At 37.1% G+C, this 23,747-nt stretch overlaps 1 protein-coding gene across 5 annotated transcripts in view; it reads left to right on the top strand.

Annotated features, from left to right (window-relative positions):
* SUCLG2 (succinate-CoA ligase GDP-forming subunit beta) overlaps nucleotides 1-23,747 on the top strand; it is a 110,859-nt gene that overhangs the window by 4,880 nt on the left and 82,232 nt on the right. For all 5 annotated transcript variants that reach the window (XM_084214606.1, XM_084214605.1, XM_084214604.1 and 2 more), the window contains exon 2: nucleotides 15,384-15,525. In XM_084214606.1, coding sequence (XP_084070732.1) covers nucleotides 15,384-15,525 — 142 coding nt within the window. The remainder of the gene's footprint in view (nucleotides 1-15,383; nucleotides 15,526-23,747) is intronic.

Below are 23,747 nucleotides of genomic sequence, written 5' to 3'. Positions count from 1 at the left end.
AACCCTAGATTGGTGTTGCAGTTTGTTTGTGCTATTATGCTGATGGTGATGTTTTTGTATAATTAGTGGCTACATGTTAACTGTGAAGGAATTTAAATACTTGCTGTTTTTCCACTTACTTGTTGGAACATCTTTTTTAATTCTTCAGTCAACAATTTATACTGATAGCAGAAAATACATTCAATAAATGCAAGTTTTGTTTTGTTTAAAAGGTGCTGCTTTGAGCAGGTTTACCCATGAGCTTTTTTCTTTCTGTCCTCTCTCTGGTCTCTCTCTAATTGCTCATGGGTTTCCCTAAACTATGAGAGTCTGTATCCCATAATTGAATTAAACTTAATTTTGTTTCTGTGATGATCTGAGAGTTTAGCAGCTTTGAGTCCAAAATCATAAAGCTTTAGGCACTCACAACCTCATCAGGCTTGAATGTGGGTTGGGATGTTTAACTCAAAGACTGTTTCATTTAAGAAAAGAATTTGAACGTGTTTTGTGATACATTATTATTCATTTGTGTTTATTTACCTTGCACATGGGTAGTACTTGGTGACAGATCAATTTCTGTCTACCCTGTTTGTCTTTAATATGTGTGTTGTAGAATCACAGTCTGGGTTGGGTTGGAGTCTGAGCAATGTAAGCTGTGAGAATCAGCCTCAGTTTGTGTCAGGAGGAGAGAAAATCATTCATACTGTAGTTTACCTTTGGTGTCTCAACTCTTGTCCACCTAAATTCTTCATGAGATGCAAAAGTTTTATAAGAATTGTCAGGAGGAGTGAAAAATTAAGTGAGAGTTTTGATCATGTTTGCTAGGTTTGCCTGCTTGTCTAAGACTTTTGACTGAAAAATATGAAACTGCAAATTAAAAACCAGACACAGATTACTAATGGAACACTTCATCATCTTTTGATATCTTTCTCTGAAGGATCTGTGGACAAAAGGACAGTTTAATTTGACATCTGCTAATTTCATGTCAGCCAAGAAAGCAGTTACTGCCTTTTGTGAAAACAAAAAAGAGTTGTTCATACAGAGTATTGGTATAAAAATGTCAGGGAAATTCCAATTATTGGAGGAGTTCTATGTGCCAGTTGTACATAGCACTGATGGGTATAGGTAAAACATAGAGCTATTCATGATAATTAAAGATGAAAGGCCTATTAAAAGGAACCACAGCCTTTTTATTGTCAAGATAGTACTTGCTAAGGTTTGAAGATGGCATAAAAATGTATTTTCCCTAAAATTTTCTATCGTCTTCAATTCTGTCACTCCAAACACATTGGAAACAGTGAATCTATTTAATTGAATTCTTTCATGCAGAGTTTCAGTCTAGATTTGTTTTTCAGTTAAATGGCTCAGATTAAAATAGTCTAAACTAACACCATAAATTTTGGAAGTAGAGGAACAGATATTTAGAGCTTGCTTTAAACATGCTGTGTGATGAGTGAACATGAGTCCAGAGCAGCTGGAGTGCTGGAGCTCCATCTAGGGAGGGTTGATGACCCAGCTGAGAACGCACAGGTCAGGATTTGGGGGCTCACCAACATCTCTGACAGGGCTGTTGTGCGTTTCTGCTGCACGCACCTGCATCAGCAAGGACCAGATGGAGCTGCAGAGCCCTGAGGAAGTCACAGCAGGCCCTGTCCTCATGGAGGACTTCATTCCCCCTAGGTCCTCCTGGAGGGACAGGACAGCAGGGAACACATATCAGGAGTTCCAGGGGGTTTCTGGAGAGCTCTGATAATTCCAAATGCAGATGTGTGAGGAGCTGACAACAGGAGACCCTGCTGAACCTCACACGTGGGAACCAGAACTGGTCAGGGCCCTGCAGCCCCCTCTGGGGAGAAGCTAAGGGAAGAACAGTGGCTGTTGTTTATTTTAATGTTTATTTCTGGGTATTGCAGCATGGGTTGCAATAAGATACAAGAAACAAGGCTGGGCACAATCCCAATTTCCTTAACCATTGGAATAATGCCATCATCCTTTGGGCTTGGAAGTGCTGTTTCATTGGATTAAAGTTTACCTTTCTCTCCCTCCATACAGTCAGAAATGTAGAAATCTGCTTTAGGTCAAAGTCTTTGAGGATGATGAAGTGATGCTTCTTGTAGTATCCTTTGAGATAGTTTTATAATTAGGTATTAACAATGGAAAAATATTACTAAAGAAATTACCAGCAAAGGAAGGAAAAATATTCTTAATGTTTGGCTTCAGGTCAGTCTAAGTCAAATGGTCTAATGAAAACCAAGACTTCTTAACTATAAAGGATGTCAATTCAGATGGAAACAAAAAATGGGTACCAGTCTTTATTTACTGTTTCCAGGAAAAAAATTGTTATAGACCATTCTGGACTGGTTTAATAAACCAGATATGACTTAGGCATGCACTGAAGCTGTTTCTCTTGATACTTGTCTATATTTCTTTATTTTACTACCATGGGCATTTGCATTTTTGTTGCTTGGCAGTGTTATGTTGCTTAGTGCTCAAAGTCATATTCTGTGATGACATAGTCAGGTAGCGTGGAAATTATCATGATTTGACTTCAATATTAAAGAACTGGAACAAAAAAAGCTGTGATTATGTTTTATATTTCCTTCTCTGTGATGAAAAATGGAGCTCAAACTGTCTAAATTGGCATTTTATCGGTGTTTTTCTTAAAATATCAGTGACTTCTAACACTTGAAAAAGCATTCTTCCAGGGTATGGTAGGCGTGAAACACTTCTTTGATAGATATCATTACTTGAGATATGAATGCAGAAATGTTTAATCTTATTCAATATGCTTTGGGTTTTGTAACAATTTAGAAAACTGAATTTGCATGCAGGAAAGAAAAAATTGGTAGTGGCTACTTAGTCTCATGTTTGGTGGTACAATCGTTTTAGATTATTTTTCTGATTGTGTTTACTGTTTAGAGCATTTCTTCATAGTTGCATAAAAATACCATTTTAGTCTTGTAAAAAATTAGGAAATTAAATGCTTTTTTGTGATCAGAACAAAAATATAAAATTTCCCCTCAAGATACTTGAAATATCTGGAGAAGATGGCTTATTTCACTTTTTGAATGTGTTGTGCATATCACCAACAATCTTCTTTCATTTGCCAAGGCAGGGAATGTGTTACAGTATTTTCTGCAACTGATTATGCAGTTGTGTATGGTAGTGAGTTTATTTTCATCAGATACTTCAAAGCCTTACTTTTTAGGTCAGGAAACTATGCTTCTCTTAAAGCTTTGAAGTACAAAATAAGCAAAATGAACATAATTTGACTAAAATTAATTACTAATTCTGCAAAGTAGAACTTTTGATGGTGAGAACATTGACAAAAGCAGAAATTGCATCTGGGAGTTCATGTTCTTCCTTTGCCCAAGCAAAGGCTCTGAAAATCAATTCTAGAGGTGTAAAGCTTCTGTAGGCATGCTTGTTCTTTGGCCACATGTAATTCTGTTTTATTAGGCTGAAATTTGGTTTAAATACGCAAGGAAAAAATATTTTGCCAACAATTTCTGCAGTAAGGACAGAGGGCATTGTTTGGCTCTTTGAGTGCACTGGCAGCTTGGTGTTTGGGCTGGCAGCTTTGTTTTGTGACATCCTGTTTGTGAGATGACCTTCTGCATGTTGTTTGAACCAGACAGTTTTCATGTAATCCCACAGAAAAAGTAACCTGCCCTGTGTCAGGGTTTTTGGAAGTTGCTGATGGTTCACTGTTCAGGTGAAGGTTCATGGCTTGGGGTGTGCTCAGCCCTGTTCAGCCAGCCTGTCCACACTAAGCAGAATGCAACCCAGAACTTCTCAGGGTCACAAGGGTGCTGTCACTTAATTTGCAGAAATTTTATTTTGCTGGTTGCATATAAATAGAGTCCTGAATACTCCCCTGGGCAGGCAGCAGGATGCAATTGTCAGGGATTTGGTGATGTCCTGCTTTATTTGAAGGTCAGTCTGTAGCAGCCTGACTGAAACAGCTGCTGAACAAGGTGTGGAAACAGAAGGAGAGAGGTCAGGGTCTTGCTATTCAAGAGAACAGTCTTCCCACCCTCTCCTCTTTTAATTTTGAGGACTGTAGTCCTCACAAACCCATACATCAGACCCCCAGAAGGATCATCCAGGTGGTGGCTGCCTTGTAGAGCACGAGGATGTGGGCTCAGATTCTGGTTTTGTGAGATAAGGAGAATAAGAATGACAGAAGGAGCTCAAGTGTGACCCTGTGCATGTTCCTGGTAGTTTACAATGGAGCTTAGTGGGTAGGAGAGTGTATTTACAGAATAGCTGTCAAAATCCCTGAGTGTAAGCAAGCTGTAAATAAGTCTATAAAGTGTAATCGTTACTGGAGACTTTAAATCTGCAATGAGTGAAGGACTTGCTTCAAGTTCATTCTTGTGTCTGCTTCCTTGCATGAGAAGTAAACAGAAGGATAAATCAGAAAGCTGAGTTTGTACATATATAGGCACACTGGAAGAGGATTGTGTAATTTCAGTTGTGTTTTTCGGAGCTAATGACTGACTGAGCTCTGCAGTGGAAGAACATCACACCACACTAATTGTGTCCAGGAGAGGGCAGAGGTAAAGCCTGGGAGCAATCAGTTTGCAAGCAGACTGAACCTAGAAGGACCAGGAGGAGCACAAGATCAAGTCAAAAGAACATAGTAGGGCAGGCATTCAGAAACCCTTGAGGTAAAAGGGTTTCTTGCAGTAGACAGTGAGCAGGAACATTGAGGAGAACTGGTAAGGGAGTTATTACATTTTTTTAAGAATGCAGTCAGGATTTTTAGTCCACTTCCACCCTGAGAACATTTATTATCCTTACAATTTCATCTGCAATACTGGGAAATACCCAAGACATAACCGAGATATTTCTAAAACTTTGTGGTTTTCATGTGCATATTGCTGTGGTTTTGTTTAAAGGGAAAGGTTCATGAATAGATACTCTTCTTTTCTTAATCCAGTCTGTATGGTTTTGTAATCTAAATTTCAGAATTGTGAAATTAGATGGGTGCTGTTGTCTGAAATCCTCTTCTGTTTCTGTGATATTTGGTAAAGCACAGCAAAATTGTGCTATTTGCTGTTAGAACTACTGTGGAAATTTTAGAAGGTGGACTTTAATGAAAGAGATAAATAAAGCAAAGAAAGCCTCCCCAGCATCCAGCCACTTCAGAACTGATGGACACCATCCTGATGTTCCTCTTTCCCAGGTGAGGTTTCTACCACTGAGAGAGGAAAAAAGCATTGAGTCAAAAAATAAAGAGGGCTGTTGAAGCATCATTATATGTTTCCTAATAAATATTGATTAATATGTCATTGCAGTTTAATATATCTTTTAGTGGAAGGGAATATTGTTTTAAAGATGGAAGAGGTAAAAATCCTCATGAATATTTCATATACTTATTAATGAATTAATTTTGAGGTAGTAGGTAGTGAATGAAATGCATAAACCCCCCCAGTAATGGTGGCATTTTAATTTTAATGTGAAAAACCTTTACTAGAGCCACATATTTTTAGATTCAATTACCTTGGAAAGTTGGCAGTTCAGCTAGTGAGCGAGTTTTGGGAAGGTGCTCCCACTTCAGTGAGCAAATCGGGGGAGAGTGAGGGAGTTTGATTCATGACTTGACTTTGGGGTCAAATCCAGTAGGTTTATTTCTTTAGTTAAATCATTCACTTTCCCAGGTTAATTTTAACATTCTGGGTAGGCTGTTCAGGTTGAGGCTGAAACTGTTCTTTTTATAATTGGTTTCTGCAGGATCTTGCTACTTTGAACTGTCTTGTATTACACAAAAATGTCAGACCTTCCTACTCTGCCTAAAAGTGTTCCCTGCTGCAGTCCCTTGTGTCTAACTTTGTATTTTCTTCTTAAAAAGCAGAAATGTGGATTATATGGCTATCTTATGTAGAGGATATTTTATAGGTTTATTTGACAGAAATTTCTGTTCATTTCTATGGTATTATTGAAATAAAACTCCTTTGGTAAAACTAAAATTTGAAGGAGAACTTAATATTGTTTCTCATTTAAATTGTGTATGAATAAATGATTACAAATTGACAGATATGGCTCGTAGTGATTCCTTTCTTGAGTGAAAAACCAATTTCTATTTCCTTCTTAATTTAGGAACTTAAAATTATTAAGAGAGAAAAAGAGAAACTAGATGCAGCCCCAACACAAGCAAAATGAACTATGAATTGAAAATTTAATCACTTATTTTGTTTCCAGGGATGTATTGCATTGCACTAAATGCAGATGAACCAGCTTTTACTTAGGATTTATTAGTAACAGAGGTGCTGTACATGGTTGTGTGGAAAATGCAAAGTTCTCCAGTGTCCCTGCTGAGGGACCTAAACACCTACTGCTGATGCCTTGTTGGGACTACCTAAAACCAGACAAAATTAAGAGAATAAAAAGCTGTTTTATTTCTTGAAGGGCCTTCAGGTACCTTTCAGGCAGATGCAGCTTCTCCAGGGACCACACCCAAACATGGATGATGTGTCATGGTTTTACCTTGGGCCTTTTTCAGAGGGCTCACCCCAAGGATTCACTTGCTACCAGGCTTTTATTGTTCTATTAAACAGTGTACAATATTTTCTGCTTTAATTTGTTTTGAAATAATTCAGCCATACTTTATAATGCCTTATGGAACTCATCAATATTGCCTGTGTATCTGTCTAATGAGAGCTCAGTAAATTAGCATATTCATTAAACAAACAAATTATTGTTCTGTTAGTTATTGGTGACTGCCTGTTTTTCAACAGATGAGTGATGTCAACTGGCATCAATTGGTTTAGTGTGCTTTGTTACCTACAGGTTGATAATCCTTGCTTTATTAGGTTTTATTAAAATAATCAGTGCTGCCTGGTGATGGGAGAAAAGTAGTTTCCCTTAACTAAAAAGGATGAGATTCCTAAATATACCTTGTTTAGCTTTTCAGTTAAAATAGATTCCTTCTCCAAAATTGACATTTACTAGTTTAACAAAGCTCTTATCTTTGTTTCTTTCATGTTTGTCACCATCTTTTTTTTTCCTGCTGTGATGCACTCTGATTCCTCTCTCTGGTTTGCAGCAGCTCCTCTTAAAAAGAATCTTGCAATGTGTGACAAGAGAAATTGGCTTGTCCTTGAACTGTGGGAAAGTATTCAGGGCAAGATTTTAACTAAGCACTTGTTTTGATTGCCTCGACTAGAAGTAAATGGTGACACAAACACCTAATGCAGTAATAAAAACAAGCCTGTAATTGTTTCAAACTAGATTTCTGAAGTTCTGGAGTGTTGCTGTTCTGGACAGTGAATTGCAGTGAATGTGAGTAATTGCTTTGGAAGGAGAAATGCTCTTGAGCTGGGAGTTTGATACTGTCTTCCCCAGACTTGGTTTGCAGCAGTGCAGTCTCATTTTCAGGAATGAGAGCTTCTGAGCAGAGATGGTGGCTTGTCTCACTCCTCTGAAGTTGTTCAACTTGGAATTCTTAAAATTTTTGCTTTCCAAGCTCTTGGCCACCCTCTCAACGGTTTGAGTCCAATTTTTTAAACAATTTAACAATAGCAATCCTAATAATTATAGTAACTATGAGCTCCTTTTATAAACAAGTCCTCATTTCTTCTTTCTATATTTTGTGAGTATATGGAGAGAACCATTTAGTTATTTAACAGAGGCATCTTGTTTCAAAGAGTCATAGACGTTAGGAATAGTAGCAATTATCCACTAGAACAGGCAGTCTAGATTTACTAAACAAAAATGTAGGGCCATACTTCACGTGTTTTTTATTTTATTTGAAGTTAGGTGTCATAAACCTTTGTTGCATGGACAGATCTCACTTGTTCTGAAAAGTGAGTATATGGTTTATTGGTATAAAACAGTAAATTACCCTCCAGTTTATTGATCAAAATGCTTTAGCCTTTAGAAAACTGGGAAATGTGATAGGTTTTTCTTTTTCTGTGTAATTTACTGCTCAGGATATTTTGTGTGCTATATTTTCGGGAATAAATACGGAACTTAAAGGCCTATAGCTGTTAACTAGAGTTTGTGTGTGGGTTTTAATCAGTTAAAATGAATTCCCATTTGTAGGAATAAGTAATGGAATGTTAAAAGATCTTCAGCTGTACCTGTAGATTTAAAACCAAATGCTCTTGTTTAAGGCCTGTTCTGCTTATGGTGCTTTAATACAGCCTAAAAAATGAGCAATTCCTGACTGCTGTGAACAAAAGTATGGAAATTGTTTTTTGTCAGGGAAATATTCAAGACTTCTTCCTAAACTAGCTCACAGAACCAATTTTATCCCTCATAAATATATCACAGAGGTCTAGACTGAGGCTTTGATCATAATGCTCAGTGTTGGATGAGGCTGCTGGACCTGCTGGTACCAAAGGGACCTCGCTGCCATATGGCATCCCAGCCAAAGCAGGCAATTTGGGATGGGCATGGAACACTGTTTCCTCTGTAGCTTTTAAACAGCATGACCTGGATGCTAGCTCCCTCTTTGGAAGATGGAAATTATTGGTTTGTGGCAGCCAGCAGGACATGAGCTGGGAAGGACATTTTCTGTCCTGTTGTCCCTAATGTGCCCCCAGGTTTGCGGCGTTGGCCATCTCTGGAGAGAAGGGGATGTGTGGTGTGGCTCATGGGACAGCTCAAAGCCCATCAGCCTTACCTCTTTCCAGTTTATTTTCTTTTGCAAAGACTTGCTTTCTCTACAGAACATATTTTTGTGTTTTATGACTGTATTTGTGGTAAACTTCTGTTTAGTGTGATGCCATTTTGCTAAATTTTTGTTTCTTCTTGGGTTGACTTAGTCATTTTGTGGGCACTGCCAGCAAACTGAAATAAGTGCTTTAGTTTGTTTTCAGTGGCCTATGTGGTATATTTTAAACACATGACCTAATAAAATGTGTCTGTACCTGCAGTGGTTTATATGAGGGTATTCAGTTTAGTTTATTTCTGATGGTTTCTTTTTGAAAGAAACTTCTACATCTTTGTCAATTACAGAGACTGTATGTCAATAAATATAATAAAGGTTTATGCCTCACATTGATGAATGGTCTGCTCTTTCATTACTGTCATCTTTGTGTATCTGCTTTCCTTCATATGTGCTTGGAATTGCATTACAGGGCAGAGTGCACAAATTGAATAAACTGGAATGCTGTAGAATGTGTTGGCTAAGCAAATAGATTTTTTTGGTGACAGACATTTATTTTTGATCACATACACTAAATACATCTCCTTTTTATTTCAGATACAGAACACATCTCCTCACCTCCTCAAAAAGACCATGCTTTTTCTTCCCAATTGACTTACTTCCAATATAACCATTACAATAAAGTCCAAGTTTATAAAACCTGATACTTTATATATTTGACATATCATTTGCATTCATGCAGAGCTAATTTGTGTTGCTAGAGCTGTTTCATACTGGCACAGGATCAATGAGCACTGTTACAGCTACTTGGCTTCTCTGGAGCCACAGAGGGAGAAGAAAAAAGTGGGCATTTATTTGACCAACTTTACTGCCAGGTGCTTTTAAAAGTCCATCTTTGTTTTGTGATACTAATACTGGCTTTCATTAATACTGTAAATGAAAAGGGAATGTTGGATGTTAGAGTGTGTCTCCCTTTTTACAGTGATGCAATAAAATGCATTAAGCTATGCTAATGAAAACAGCAGAGCTGCTCAAATTATATAGGTGTGTCAAGGGATGTTCAATTATCCTAGAAATTTGCTTAGTGGTGGTTTTGTTTTCTTTAATAGTGTTGATTAACACTGGATTCTCTTCCCCAAGCTAGAATCATTTGGCATTTTACAAAAGTAGAGTCTTACCAAGAGGAAATAAGTATTTATATTTAGGGCTTTTTTTAGGGAAATGATCTACACATGAACTCTGGACTTGATGAGGTGAGATATTTGGTTGTGGATGGTTAGCCAAGGTAGTTCCATGTGGAATTAATGGCACTAATTTTTTTAAAATGTGATTTTTTTAAGACCAAGAGGCCTCAGTTGTAATAGAGGGTAAAATTTGAATCTTGAGTTATTTGTCAGACTTGACCTTTCAGTTATTCCTTTTGACAACTTCTTCATATACTTGTTAAAGAACAGACTTAAGTCATTCTTTCTATTCTATTTATTCCATTTTTAAAAGTCAGCCTTGGATATTTTACCAGGGAGGCCAAAGAATGAGAAAACCTTATCCTGAGCATAAAGGTTCAGGTAAGAGATAATCAGTGCCATCATCTGATGAAGTTTGGGTTTACTGATGCTGCTCCTGTTTGGTGCTTACATGGAACATTTGTTAACATTTCCTTTTGAGCAGAGTTTTGCTGAAGTAGTTAACATGCAACTTGCAAACTTCTTGATGAATGTGTTAAGACATTTTCTTCTGGTTTTATGTGTGTGTGTTTTCTTTTTCCAAAAGCAAGCGCTCAGTAGGTACCTCCTGGGTCATGTGAAAGATGTTTTACATCAGCGTAGTTAATGCTGCATATATAACAACGATGTCTCTGTTGCAGTGTTTCCTAAATCTGTGTGGGGGTTTTGGGGGGGAGTTTGGTGTTTTGTTTTTGTGTTTTTGGTTGTTTGTTTTTTTGTTTGGTGTTTTTTTTTCATTAATATTGAAGCAAATTTCTGCTAGATGTACTTTTAGTTCCACTCTGCTTTAACGAAGTTGCTAGTTTTGTAGCCTTTGTTATTTAAATAAAGCAATTTTTTTCTTGTCATGTGACAGCTAAAGAATTGGCAAATGGAATAGTGGAAGAATAATGCAAATCCAAATACATTATTTGTGCAGAGCCTTTAGCATTTTATTAAAAAAAACCCCACCAGACAAAAAGGTGGTAAATAAGAGGTTATGCAGGTTATATGAAGAATCAATTTTTTTCCTAGCAGTAGTCAATAAACCACAGATACAATTCTGCAACACCTGACCTTGTTAAGATGATCAAAAAGAAATATTTGATTTCTTGATGTGTGTGCCACTTCTTTAATCATGCTGTGGGACCAAATATGGTCTCTGCTTATAGAAAGAAGGAACTTTGGACAGAAAGCTTGTTCAGAACAAAATACACAATTCCCAGTAATAGTGACTTCCTAAATCCTCCTCACTCTGTATACTTTTGCTTACATTACTGTGATTCTGACTGGTAACAAAAATCTTGGATATTGGAGAGGGAAGGGAGATTAGAGGTGAAACCCAAGCTGTATTTTGTGCTTTTGGAAAATGCCAAATAATTCTAGCCAGCAGGAGAATATCTGGTTTGAAAGTTGTACTTGAATAAATAATTCTGCCTTCATCTCACTTCATATTACTGCTCAGTTGAGGCCTTTTGTTCCACTTACTTGAGTTTTGGGATTTTTGATGTTGTTGTCAGGCTCTCAGGAAATGTTATCAGTTGTAAAAGAGCTCTATTTAAGTGTACTAATCTCTTTGATAAGCACTTTCATTAGAAATTTAATCTTAAGAAATATCTTATTAGGATGAATTTAAATCCTCCTTAAAGCTTTATTATTTTAAATAACAACATTTTATTTTCTGTGTGCTGCTAGTAATGTTTTCTTAGTTTCACAAACTGATTTTTCTTAAACTTTATTTGTGGTTTGAAAATAAACAACACCTTTTGATTTACCAGGCAGATCTGAATCTCAGATAAGACCCACTCTGCATCTTCAGAGTGTACATCAATACACAACACAAAGTTCCCATATGAAAGGATAACAGAAAAATGCCACCAGTGGAAAATCTTCTGGTTTCTTTGTCTGTCATCTTATGAAGATGAAAGATGAGATGTCACACAGGGAGTCAGGGTTTACTAAAATCCTCACACAATTTCCAGTCTCTTCTTCACAGGCTGGTGGGACAGGATCTACTCCTTGTACTCCAGCCCAACCTTGCAATAAAGAAAGAGATGAAACACAGATACAGTTTGAACTTCTGGAACACACTGGGTGTCAGCTGGGACAGAGCTTCATGGAAAGATCTGAGGCATCTCTGGTGTTTTCTGATATGTTTTCTGACCAATGTGTGGAGAGATAAAAATATTTGAGGAGGGATAAACTGGGAATTGGAGGTGATGAGAATCAGTAATTAACAGAAATTACTAAAGGCTAGACTCTGCTTTCCTGTGTAGGTTCTCTTTCAGCTGCTGCACCCATTCCCTCTTTCACATTGAGATTATTTTTCTGATGCTGATTTACCATCTAATTCCTTAGTCTGCTGAGAGCTGGAACTGAAGTGGCAAATCTAACAGTGCTGTTTGATGCTGCTGCAAGCAATGGAGCAGCTGTAAGACAGGGAAATGAGTAAAACAAAGATGTGATGGCAGAGTTGTGTTCTGTGCCAGATTAAAGTCCTTCTAACAACTTTCAGGGGGAAGGGCTGGATTAAGGCTGCCTGTAGAAGACTGTCTATGGGAAATAGCCTTCTCTGAAACCTTTGTAGGTTTTTCTTTAGAGTTTTGAGGCTGTACCTTTGTGCATTAGCATCTGTGAGTCTCATATGTGGATTTATCTGTAGAATGCATAAAAGTTTATGATGAAGAATTTAGGGCATTTGAAGCCTATTTGAGTTTTTTGAGAATGCTTGGTGTGAATGTATTTGGAGGGTAGGGATTCAAGATTCTTGTGTAAATTCAATTCTTCTTGTGTAAATTCAATTCATACAGATTTATTGCAACCAAAGCATCTTGGGCTGGAAATTAGTTCAAAGCAGCATCTCATGTTTCTGAGATTTCATTGTCACCTTTTTTTGGTCTTCACCCTAAAATGCATGTCCACAGCTGTTTTGATTTTTCAAGATTTTGAAAGAGCAGTCACCTTTACAGATTCAAAGCTTGTGCTTTATTTCATCTCTTCTAACTGCTTTAGTTTTCCTGCTGTCCTCATGACATATGGTGGGTATCCTGTAAAGTGCTTTAGAGCAAGTTTTTCATGTTCCTTGCTCTTCAGAGCTTCTGGTACAGACTTCAGATACTTATAATTTTATCAAGCTGTTCATTCACAACCAGGAGTTTGTCTTTTGTGCAAAGACTTGATTGAAAGTCCTCAATTGACACTCACTAAGATGGTCTCTCTTAGAATTTTGTAAGGGAGAGAAAGTATGCTCACTAACCTGGGGTTTGTAGGCTTTGCTCTTCTGTGCCTGCAGTTGTTGAGCAGACCTTTGTCCCATCACCCTTAGGACTGTTTTAAACCTTTTCAAAGGAATTATTTTTTAATTTCATTTCTGTGTTCTTCAGACTGGTCTTGTTCATAATTTAGGAAAGAAATATTGTCATAATAGCTTAATATTAATTGTCCAATTTTTATAAGAGATGTGTCCCTGTATGTCTGCTTATGTATGTCTGCACTTTATGTAATAAGATTTTTAGCATCTCATCAGTGCAGTATCTCTGTGGGACATTTTGAGTTATATTTGAAATTTTAAAGCTGTTGGATCCCAAAAGCACCTGTGAGGTGCTGAGAGGGTGTTTGGGAGCAGAGGTCACTGCAGTTCCCATCAAGCAACAGCCACAAAAATCTTCCCCAAAAATAATTTTTAAAATATTTTCCTCCTTTATTTGATTTAGATCAGCTTAGTAATATTTATATGTGAAGCTGGTTTATTTTTCTAAGTTATGAATAAAAGCTGTTTTGAAGGCTTGGTCTAAATTATAAAACCAGTGACCAAAATTTTATCAGCAGTATTACTGACCTGTAAAAATTTTTAGATAAACCAAAAGGGTCCCTCCTGGCCTCTAGGGTTAATCTCTTTGTGGAAATGATCCTGAAGTGATAATTGTTAGAGCCTAGTGAGAATTTATAATAGGAAAACAAATTAAATGTCAACAATTATGAAAGGGACTTGAAATTTTGACCCTGCATTTGAAGTATTACATAACTGTAATAACATACCATCCATGAATAACATGGAGGAATATAAATCATATGAGGTGTCTGTATGATGTGTAGAATTAGAGATAGCCATAGAGCAAACTGACAATGCCATTTTGTTCCTCTAAAATATGTTAATCAGGTTATGCATAAAAGGATTTAAAATGTCATCCTGAGCTATTTGTAACTGTTTAAGTTCAGTGGGAGTCACTTTTACAGAAAACATGCAGTTATATACTGTAGAAGATGGGTTTGTGTTTTCTTTATGCATCAATCTTTTGTGCTGTGTTTCAAAGAGAATAGAACAGATGGAAGTTTGCTTTTGAGACAACTCAGCCTGTAAACCTTGAGTGTTGTGAGAGGGTGTGTTACTGAAAGACTTTAGCACAGAGGGCTTTTGTTTTCAGTAGAAAGTTGCATTAGGTTGATAATTTTTTTATCATGCTGTTAGAGATGAAAGTATAGTAAATAATCCTCTTTGTCCAACATTTCTAAATACATAGCACTGGCTTGCATGCTGTGTTCCTTCCTTCAGGAGAAACCAAGAACTGATTGTGGCTGGCTGCCAGGGGGACAGCACTTTGTCTCTCTATGTGGGAAAAGCATCTTTGGCTGGCACAAAATGGAATTATACCATTGCCAGGAGCCAGCTCCACCTTTGCCATTATACCATTGCCAGGAGTCAGCTCCAGCTCCTTAATTATTGCTTTTGTGTGAATCAATTTATCCTGTGTGGAGAATGTGTCCTTTCTTAAAACCATTCAGTAAAGATGCTGTGACTTCTGTAGTGTCTCAAGGTTTCCTGCCAGGACAAGCAAATGTGTTGTCTTTGTGTGTGTAAGATCTTTGTACCCATGGGGTGTAGATGTGTTTATATTCCCTCAGGGGTATCTAAACTGGCATGTTGGGAATGAGGGGGGAATTATTCTAATTATTCTCATTATTCTAATTATTATAACCAGCTGCTGTTGGCCTGGCATGGCTGATGGGGTTGTGCTGGTGTCCTGTTGCTTAGAAGCACAACAAACAACCCAGAGATAGCAGACCACTGAAAATACATGTATTAGTGGATAGTTTCTTACAGAATACTGCTAATTCCATGACACTTGTTTTTCTTCTCAGATATGCTTCAACAAATGCATAGAATCAGTGGAAATAATTTTATAGGCAGGGATTAAATGAAATGTTGTATAACAAGGATGTTTAACATGAAACTGAATTTGTTTTAATGTAAGAATCTGTTACTACTTTTATAGCACAGGAAAACATTGAAACATAAATAGACTTTGGAGTTCAAGCCAAATTTGCCTTGATATTAAATGTAAGACATTTTGTCTGGCCAAGTGAGCCTTGTGTAGTTTTTTAAAAATATCTGTAGCTTTCAGAGCACTTGGGATGTACAAATGTTGAGAAAAGGCACTTAGGTAAATCAATAAGTATTTTACCTTTTCTCTGGGTGTTGTTTAACTGCTGGTTTGAGATACCCATAAGGTGGAAGAGCTCAGTGGGCTGTCTCATGAACTCTTCTTAATGAGCATTATGTTATTTTCCCCTCTTGTTTTTTCTAGGCTGTTCAATTAACCCCCAGACGATGGCTCAACCTGCAGGAGTACCAAAGCAAAAAAATAATGGCAGACCATGGGGTTACAGTTCAGAGATTCTTTGTAGCTGATTCTGCAAATGATGCCCTGGAGGCTGCTCAGAGACTGAGTAAGTTGACTGATAATGGGAGAACTCTGCTTCACTGGGTAGCAATCTGGAAAAGAAATTGTTTTCTAATAAGTTTAAACAGTCTTTAAATTCATGCTTACTGAAAAGCTTTGATATTTCATTCAGGCCATAAATATATGCTCAATTTTATATATGAACAAGTTTTTAGTGGCAGTACTTAGAACTTTATTTCTCAAATGTTTTGCATGCAGGGTGTAACGTGAATTCTTTAATTAACATTATAAAAATTCAGAATGTAATGAATTGTTGTGGAGGAAATTTTTTTTGTATAGTTGATATAACTTAAGGATCTGAAATAAATGAACTTGTGTAAAAAGCTGTTTTCAAACAAAAACTTGCTCTGTTAAAAAGCAAAGGAAGGAAAAGGTTGTGGCCTCTCCATTTTAAAGGATACTTAAATTATTTGTAAATGTGTGTGTCCAAATGAAGAAATAGAAAAGGTGAGTTGAGTTACCATCACAAAAGGACTTGACAATGGATTGAAGACAAGACCCTGCTTCTGGAGCTTTATTTTGTTTTTCTGACAACATCCTCATTGTGGTGTGGTGAACAAAACATGATAATGTGGGTCAGAAATGAATTTATGTAATAGCTTTTCTCTCAAAAAGAAGGTGTTAAAGTACTTTGTCAATCTGTTCTGAAATAATTTTTCTACTTTTTAAAGTTGCACAGTTTACCTCTTTTCATTCAGCTTTTGTTAATATACTAAATATCAAAATGCCAGAGGCCAGACATTATTGTAGTCTAATTGTGTAGTAACAGGAAGGTTTTTTGGTTTATGCTTTACATAGTGCACAGGCCACTTAGTTAAAAGCATTTCAATTTTGCACACTGGAAGGTAAATTAACACAACTTACTCATATCCAAGATCTCATCAGAGCTCAAGTAGTTGAGAGCATTAGCATAATGGCTTGTTCAATCTCTAGAACTTCATTAAGGTGATACATTTTTCAGGGATCAAAACCTTCTTATGACAATCAGTATATTTGAAAATATATCTGAAACAAAAAATGAAATGCAAGTGTTATGGGCATTTAGCAGTACAAAATAGCAAAGTTGGACATAAAGCAAAGACATGAAATTGGAGTGTTTCCTCATGTCTGGATATCTGGGAAATTCAAGAAATGCTAACTGAAGCTGTGGCAGGTTTATCACCAGTCCTACAGCACTTAAACTCTCCTCTTCGTGATTGAACTCATAAATGGATTGGCCTGTCCAATAACTATTGCTGTTCTTGATCTCTGTGACTATTTGGAGATATAAATTACTCCATTAAAGGCAGTGAACCTCCTCTGTTTTATGATGCTAGGTTTATTTTAAATAACTTCTGTAGCTTGCTTGCTTTGCAAATCACAGAAATATCTCTCCGTTAAAAGCAAACAAACAGTGTTTAAACAACCAGAAGTAAAATCCAGAACTAAAAAAAAGTTTGCTCATGCAACTTGATCAGGTAAATTTTATTTTAATTGTGTGGGCTTGTTAGCACTTCAGAAAGTAGAAGTTAGTGATGCCTTTCTTCATTTGATGTAGCTGCATTCTGCCACAGTGCACTACTGAGCATGAAAGAATTGTGGTTTATGGTGTGGAATCTATTTCATGTTGGAATGACTGACACTCCATTGATCCACTTAATAATTAACAACATCCTCGTTATCATTCTGCTGCTGTGCTGTCCTTGTACTTCTAACATGCACTTTGAAAACTAAGAATCAAGAACATCAGTTTTGCTGCTGTGGTCATTGTTGTTCCAGGATTTTGCCAGGTTTATGCTCTTTGTGATCCCTCAGATTAATATTGGCTCTGTCACTCAGGGTTATCTGCACAATTTGCAACTGAATATGCAACCACACAAAGTAAAAAGATATGGGAAAAGAGGAAACTTCAGCCTACAGGAGGCATGAAATATTATGAAATAAAATAGCCAGTGAAGGCACTTTGGGGATGTTGTTGATAGACTGGCATTCTGCAGTAATGGGGAGAGGCCAACCTCTCCTGCCAAGTCCTGCTCAAAAATCTCATGTTTTAGGTGTTGTCTGCCACATTGCAGCTGTCCTTCACTTTGGCTTCTTCAAACAAGAAAAGGTCCTTGTCAGCATATTTTAAAGATAAAGATAGCATAAAGTTCTCAAAACTTGAAAGTCAAAGGTTCAGTATTTTTCTTGTGAGAAGAAATTCTTTCTATAGCCCTCAGAAATACAAGAAATACAGAAAAGAAGAATTTTCCTTTATAATCTTACAGCATTACATCACTCTGTGTGTGTGATAAAGGGGTACAGGTAAGGGGATAGGAATTTCTGTCATAGAAATCTGCATAAAGTCTGGAATTCACAATTTAATTTCACAATTTCACCAACTGTTTTGTGCTTGACAGAGCTGTCTTTATTGCTGCAGGGCCTGTGCTCACCAGTTTTGCTATTGTTGGATTTCCTGTTGATGCAATGGAAAGAGATGAGATGATTTTTTGCTGCTGTCTTCACTTGTCAGGAAGGTGTTAATGCATGTCTTCTTGAAAGGGTTTGCCTTTATCCAGTATCAGCAGTTTTGTTACACTTTGCTCATTTCCTCTGTTTCTCTCTATTTTTATTAATATATACGCTGAATGTTAATTTTTCTCAGATACTTTCAAAACTTACCAACTGCACAAAAGACAGTGTGAAAGGAATTTTTAATGGAACTAAAGGATTTTTTTTCCCTCTTCTGAGATAAGACTGGCAGATGTAAGAAAAATTAACATGACATCACTAATATTGACTTCAAAAGAAGTTGTACACAATAAAGAATACAGAATTAAGCCCCAAGGAATTCATTGCCTTCTATGTGCTAAGCAATTTCCCAGTGTAACTTTTGTAGAGAAGGCAATATTTACAGAGTGCCAAGAAATTCAGTCACAATTATTTTCTGGTTTGTGTTAAAATTCCTTGTTTTTAAGAGAGGAAGGAAAGATGTTGTCCTGTTTTGCTGCACAGTATGGTGCTGCTTGATCTGCTTTCTGAAGAAACTTAATTTGTAAACAAGTTCTTACAATTCCAGTGCAACTATTTAATAGAAAAAAAAAATAAAATACTTGGAAGCCAAGTTTTTGTCTGAAGTATAAACTCATGTGGCTGTTTTTATATTAACTCACAAGTCTTCTGATCTAATTCTCAGTTAATTTAGGGCTTGTTTAGCCAGAGAAGGCATTTCCTTACTTGCTGTTTCTTTTCCTTGTACTGTAGCACCAATACCTAAGGAAATAATCCTTATGTAGGCTGTGTGTGCATTGCCCCTGCCTGCACTGTGCATCATTTGAGAAAGGAAAATCTGTGCACTGTGCATCATTTCAGGGCATCATTTGCTCTGGGCTCCTCCAGCACAAGCCCTTGAGTCTCGTGTTCTGCTCTTTGTGCTCTGCCTGATGGAGAAGTTATTAAGGGACCCATCATTTCCAGCTAGGAGGTGGGCAGAGCTGAGAGGGGCTGTAATTATGCTGGAGGGGGCTGCTGTGCACTGTCATTTGGTTCTTTGAATCAGCAGAGAACACAGAGGTGGCTGGCACTGCTGACAGTCCTAAATCGATGCTGGGAACTTGGCATGTGTTTCCTTTTCTGAATTTTAACAAAAGCAATAGAATGCTGCCTGTTGCCACTTAGGGTGTTTCATTACATTTAGGAATCAGTCAGGTGCAGTGTTCACACTCTATCACAGAGAAATGCAGTTCAATTGAGTGCAAGGTTTTTATTCACTCTTCTTAAAAAAAATAATAAAACAAAATATAGCCTCTGCATGTCCTATTTCTATTGCTTATGCATGAGGGAACTCATAAAATTCAGCTTTGGACTGAAGGTGTGCTTTTTCTATCAGGCTGGAGAAGTAAACATGTATTTTATAAAGAACAGAAAAGGTTTATTGTAGCATCTTTTCATGAGGTCATTTACCTGTCACCTATTCTTCACCATTTTTTAGAATATTGAAAGAGTTCTTGGTCATGTGAGCACCAGTCTCCTTCCTATCTCAGCTCCTGAAATTTTTTTTTCTCCCCATGGCTTTTTAATTGAAAGGGAAGGCTGCATTTTTAGATTCTGTTTTAGATCCCTTATCTGAAAATTCACCTCTCTAGTACTAGTTGTGAAAACCACTTGAAAGCAATTTATGTTTAGAAGGGATCAAAATTTGACCTTTAGGCTGGTAGTGTCCTTTTTGTGTAGATCATGAACAATTTGTTGGTGATAATGCTGTCTGCATTTAATTTAAGCTTTTATGCTGAGAAAATTAAAAACATCCTTGAACCTGATGTTTCTGAGGATATTTGAAATGTGATTTCAAGTCCTTTTTTGTTATACCAGGAAGAGCTTTTTTATGAGTAGCCTGTACAGCGTCCCCCCCCCTATATAAAATTTTATTTGAGAAACTTGGCTGCTTAGCTGATCTTTTTTTACTGACATCATGGGGTTGCTTATGTGATTTAATTTCCTCTCTGTTTCTGCCCATCAGGATAGGTAGCAGAATTGCTTCTTTCAGCATTTCTATGATTTCCATATTTCTTTCCATTCTATGCTTCACTGTGAAGTAATAATTTTTCACCTGTGCATAATAAGTTATTTCTCAAAAACCCTCATGTACTTTGTGGTTATAACTAGATATTTTTTAAAGCCACTCAGGTTATCCTTTTCTGCATATGTTGAAAAAGTCATGTGTTGCTGCAATAGCATTCCAGGGAACTGTACATGGAACTTTGTTTGCTGGTGAGGAACAGCTCTCCCACAAGTCCTCTTATTTTCTTTGTCAGCTTTTATTAAAGTTCCTTAGACTTAAATCATAGCTTTCTGAAACTGTTCTTTTCAGGCAAAATAATGCTGTAAGTTATTGACTAATATGATCCTATTCTCAGATGGGTAAGTATTTAGAAAACAGTCTTTTAAATTTAATAGAAAACTGGTGGTGGATGAGGTGCCTTGGACCACATTCAGTGTTACTGAACATGAGTATTTCTCTGTTCCCACTTAATGGATTTTGCCTTGTCAGAGGGATGAAGTCTAAAATTAGAGTCAATCTGCATTTTCCAGCCTCTTCTCAATGATAGAAAATACCTGTTAATGCTCCATTATTTGCAGCATTCATAGGCATCCTTTGAATGCATCAATTCAAAGCTCCACAAAATTTGTCAATGTCTGCGGTTTTACTCTCTTTCTGTCCCTTGTTCAGTTCCCTGTTGTTTCTCAGAGCCTTCTCCTCCCTGTGCTCATTTGCTCTTTTCTTTACAGCTCTTCTCCCACCTTATGAGTTCTGAATGGGAAAATCCTCTTCCTAATTTTTTTCTTTTTTTTTTTGGTGCTAAACACTCAGTTGTTACCCTATTTAGCATAGTTGGAGCACATATTTAGCAGTTGTGTACTGCTAAAAGCCATTTGTGTACATACTGCTTTTTTGCTTGCTGAAGTGCTTTGCTCAGACCCACATTTGCTTGGCTTGGCAATCACAGAAGCTAATGTTTCTGTGTATGATCAGAAGACAAATACTGATTGCTAACCATAGTTTAAATGATATTTAAATATTATCAAATAATATTGCAAATAGGTTTTTTCCTATGTTTGTCCATGTTGCAATGATTTGATTTTTGGGAAAAATACCCAAGTATCAGAGTTGTGCAAACAACTTAAAGATTTTCACTTGTGTCTGAAAATGATGAAAATAATGAAGTAGAGTAAAAATTATGAAGGCAACATGTTGTTTGCTGCAGTTAAAGTAATCCTTTGTAGGAGGCTTGGTAATCAATATGTCAGTGACCCAATTTATTTACCTCATCTACTGGGTGAGAAAGATCAGTCCTGGAAAATCAGAGGAGCCAGGAAAGGTGTTAGAGGGTTTTGTTCACCAAATGTGCTGTTCTGGGGAGTTTGTTAGAAGGTCCTGGGGAATTTGCTGTGATACAGCTACAGAACAAAGCAGGAGTAAAGCACCTCTGCATAGCAGTTATTTTTATGGACATTCTTCATTTCCTCACACATTGCTTTTTGGGGCTTTAGCTTAATCTGTCTTGGAAGCTGAACTGCACAAGGCACTGTCCAGGTGGAATTAAGATTTCATTTGAGGCTTTCACACTCAGTGGCTGTTGGTGCTACAGGACCTTTCCCCTGGACAGGAGCCCTAAAGTTGTGCTGTTTTCTCCTCTGTATTTGTGGGTTGGTTGGGTTTGAATCTTGTAATCCTGCCTGTGCTCCCTCCCTTTGTGTCTCATGCTGAGAAATTGCTTCACAGAAGTGGCAGAGAATTGAAAACTTTTATGTGCAGCAGTGTTTAGGCAGTGCAACATCCTTGGTACACCCTGGGAGGGCTCTCTGCCTTTGCTTTCCTGCTTGTCTCATTCCACCAGTGTTTTTCCTCATAAAGCCTTGGCACCTCTGTGTTTTCTGTGGAATCCAGGCAGCTGTGGAACCACACATGCATTTGTTGGTAATGGCCAATGTGTTGCATCCTGCGTGCCAGAAAAAACAGGTAAAGAAACTTCCAGCTTCTCTAACTGGGAGCTTGAGTTTTACTCTTTTCCAAAGAAAGTTGATAATAGATTTTGTCAAAGCTCACCACTGGGTATTGTTTTGTTTCAAGTTGAACCTTTTTGTTTCAAATTAACTTAAAAATTCTGGGTTTTTTAATATTTTAGAAATGAAAATACTTTGCAAGACCCTCTGCCTCCAGAGGAATTACAGAAATAGTTACTTTGAAATGCATTGTTATGAAAAACAAATTGTTTTGTTTTTCTTATCTATTCCCTTTGTTAGAGAATTACATGCTGAGTGTGAGTCAGTAAATGCAAGCTTGAGACTGCTTACATTAGTTGGATATTTTATAACCATTCTTTGTCACCAAATGTCTTCATATTCAATAGATTTATAGTAATATGAGTAATGGCTTGGGGGCTAACAAATCAAAATCTCATTTCAGATGTTTGACACTAATGTTGAGCTGACTTATTGTTCTCCGTGTTGGATTTCTGATCAAATTACCAAAATAGCTGCTTGAAAGTAAAACACAAAGTCAAAAATATTCTAGAAATGGGGTACTGAATTCAAAACATAATGTGTGCCACAGAGTGTGGGCTTTTGGAAGTTTCAGTTGTGTTAAGTACAGTACTGAATTTTTGTTCATAAAAGAAGGAGGCAACAGAAGTTATAGTTCTTCATTCAGGAATTTTATCAGGTGGTAAAAAATGCAAAGTTTTACAAGGAGGGTACAAGATGACTGCTGGTATTTATTCCACTCTTGTCACACCATATTTTATGGTCCTTCAAGGTAGTTTTGCAGCTGCAGAACAATAACCAGATGTGTAATTGAGAAGCAGCTGCATGAAATTTTCATTTTTTTATGCATAAAATCAGAACCATGAGACACACTTTATGTATAAGGTACAAAATACTAAACAAAAATGTTTTCTCTGTAGTGCTAGCAGCTGTGTAAAGGAGAGAAATCACTTCTTCTATACTCTCTAGGTGCCCATCAACTTCTAAATGTTCAGGGCCTGATTGCTGAAAGCAAGCTTCATTCTTCTCTGCTTGTCTTTCTTCTTTTCCTTGATTGTTACTCCGTGCTGTGGGGTGCTGCATCTTCTATGTGATCAGTCCCAGTGGATAATCCCATGTACAGGGCTCTCAAATTCAAAGTTGATGCTTATGCCTGTTTTTCATTTAAACTTTTCAGTAGAAGGACTAGGAGCACAATCATGTTGAATAAAATCTAAGAAGGAATGATGGCAGTGCTAAGGTAGGATAGTTTATAATTGATAATGTCATGATTTCCCTGATCTCCTGTAGTGTCCCCCAAGTGACACAGGGTACAGCAGGAAGATACTGTTGCTGGTTATCTACTTGCTATATATAATTTATTGGGAAAGGTTTTTTTGGTTTTTTTTTTAAATTTGTCAGTTGTTTCTGTTAAATTTATTACTCCTTTTGTCTTTATGCACCTGGTGGTGGTTTAGGATGGGCTGGATTGACAAGTAAGGATATTAACTTGTACATTTTGCTATAAAAGCACATGGCTTGGAACCAAGCCAGGAATCTCACACAACTGACTTTGCAACTCTTGTGAAGCTCAGAGAACACCCAGTATCCAGCCCCCATACCATGATTCCCATCCCCTATTTCCTCCTCAGCCTCTTCCAGTCAATGAGGTAATATTAACTGGTATTTTGCAAAGGTTAGGATGACTTGCAAGAGCTTGTTTTATCT

Source organism: Fringilla coelebs, assembly GCF_963513975.1.
Source record: "Fringilla coelebs genome assembly, chromosome: 13".
Classification (NCBI taxonomy): Eukaryota; Metazoa; Chordata; class Aves; order Passeriformes; family Fringillidae; genus Fringilla; species Fringilla coelebs.
The sequence above is the reverse complement of the archived record's forward strand: the minus strand, read 5'-3'. Positions and strand labels throughout refer to the sequence as shown.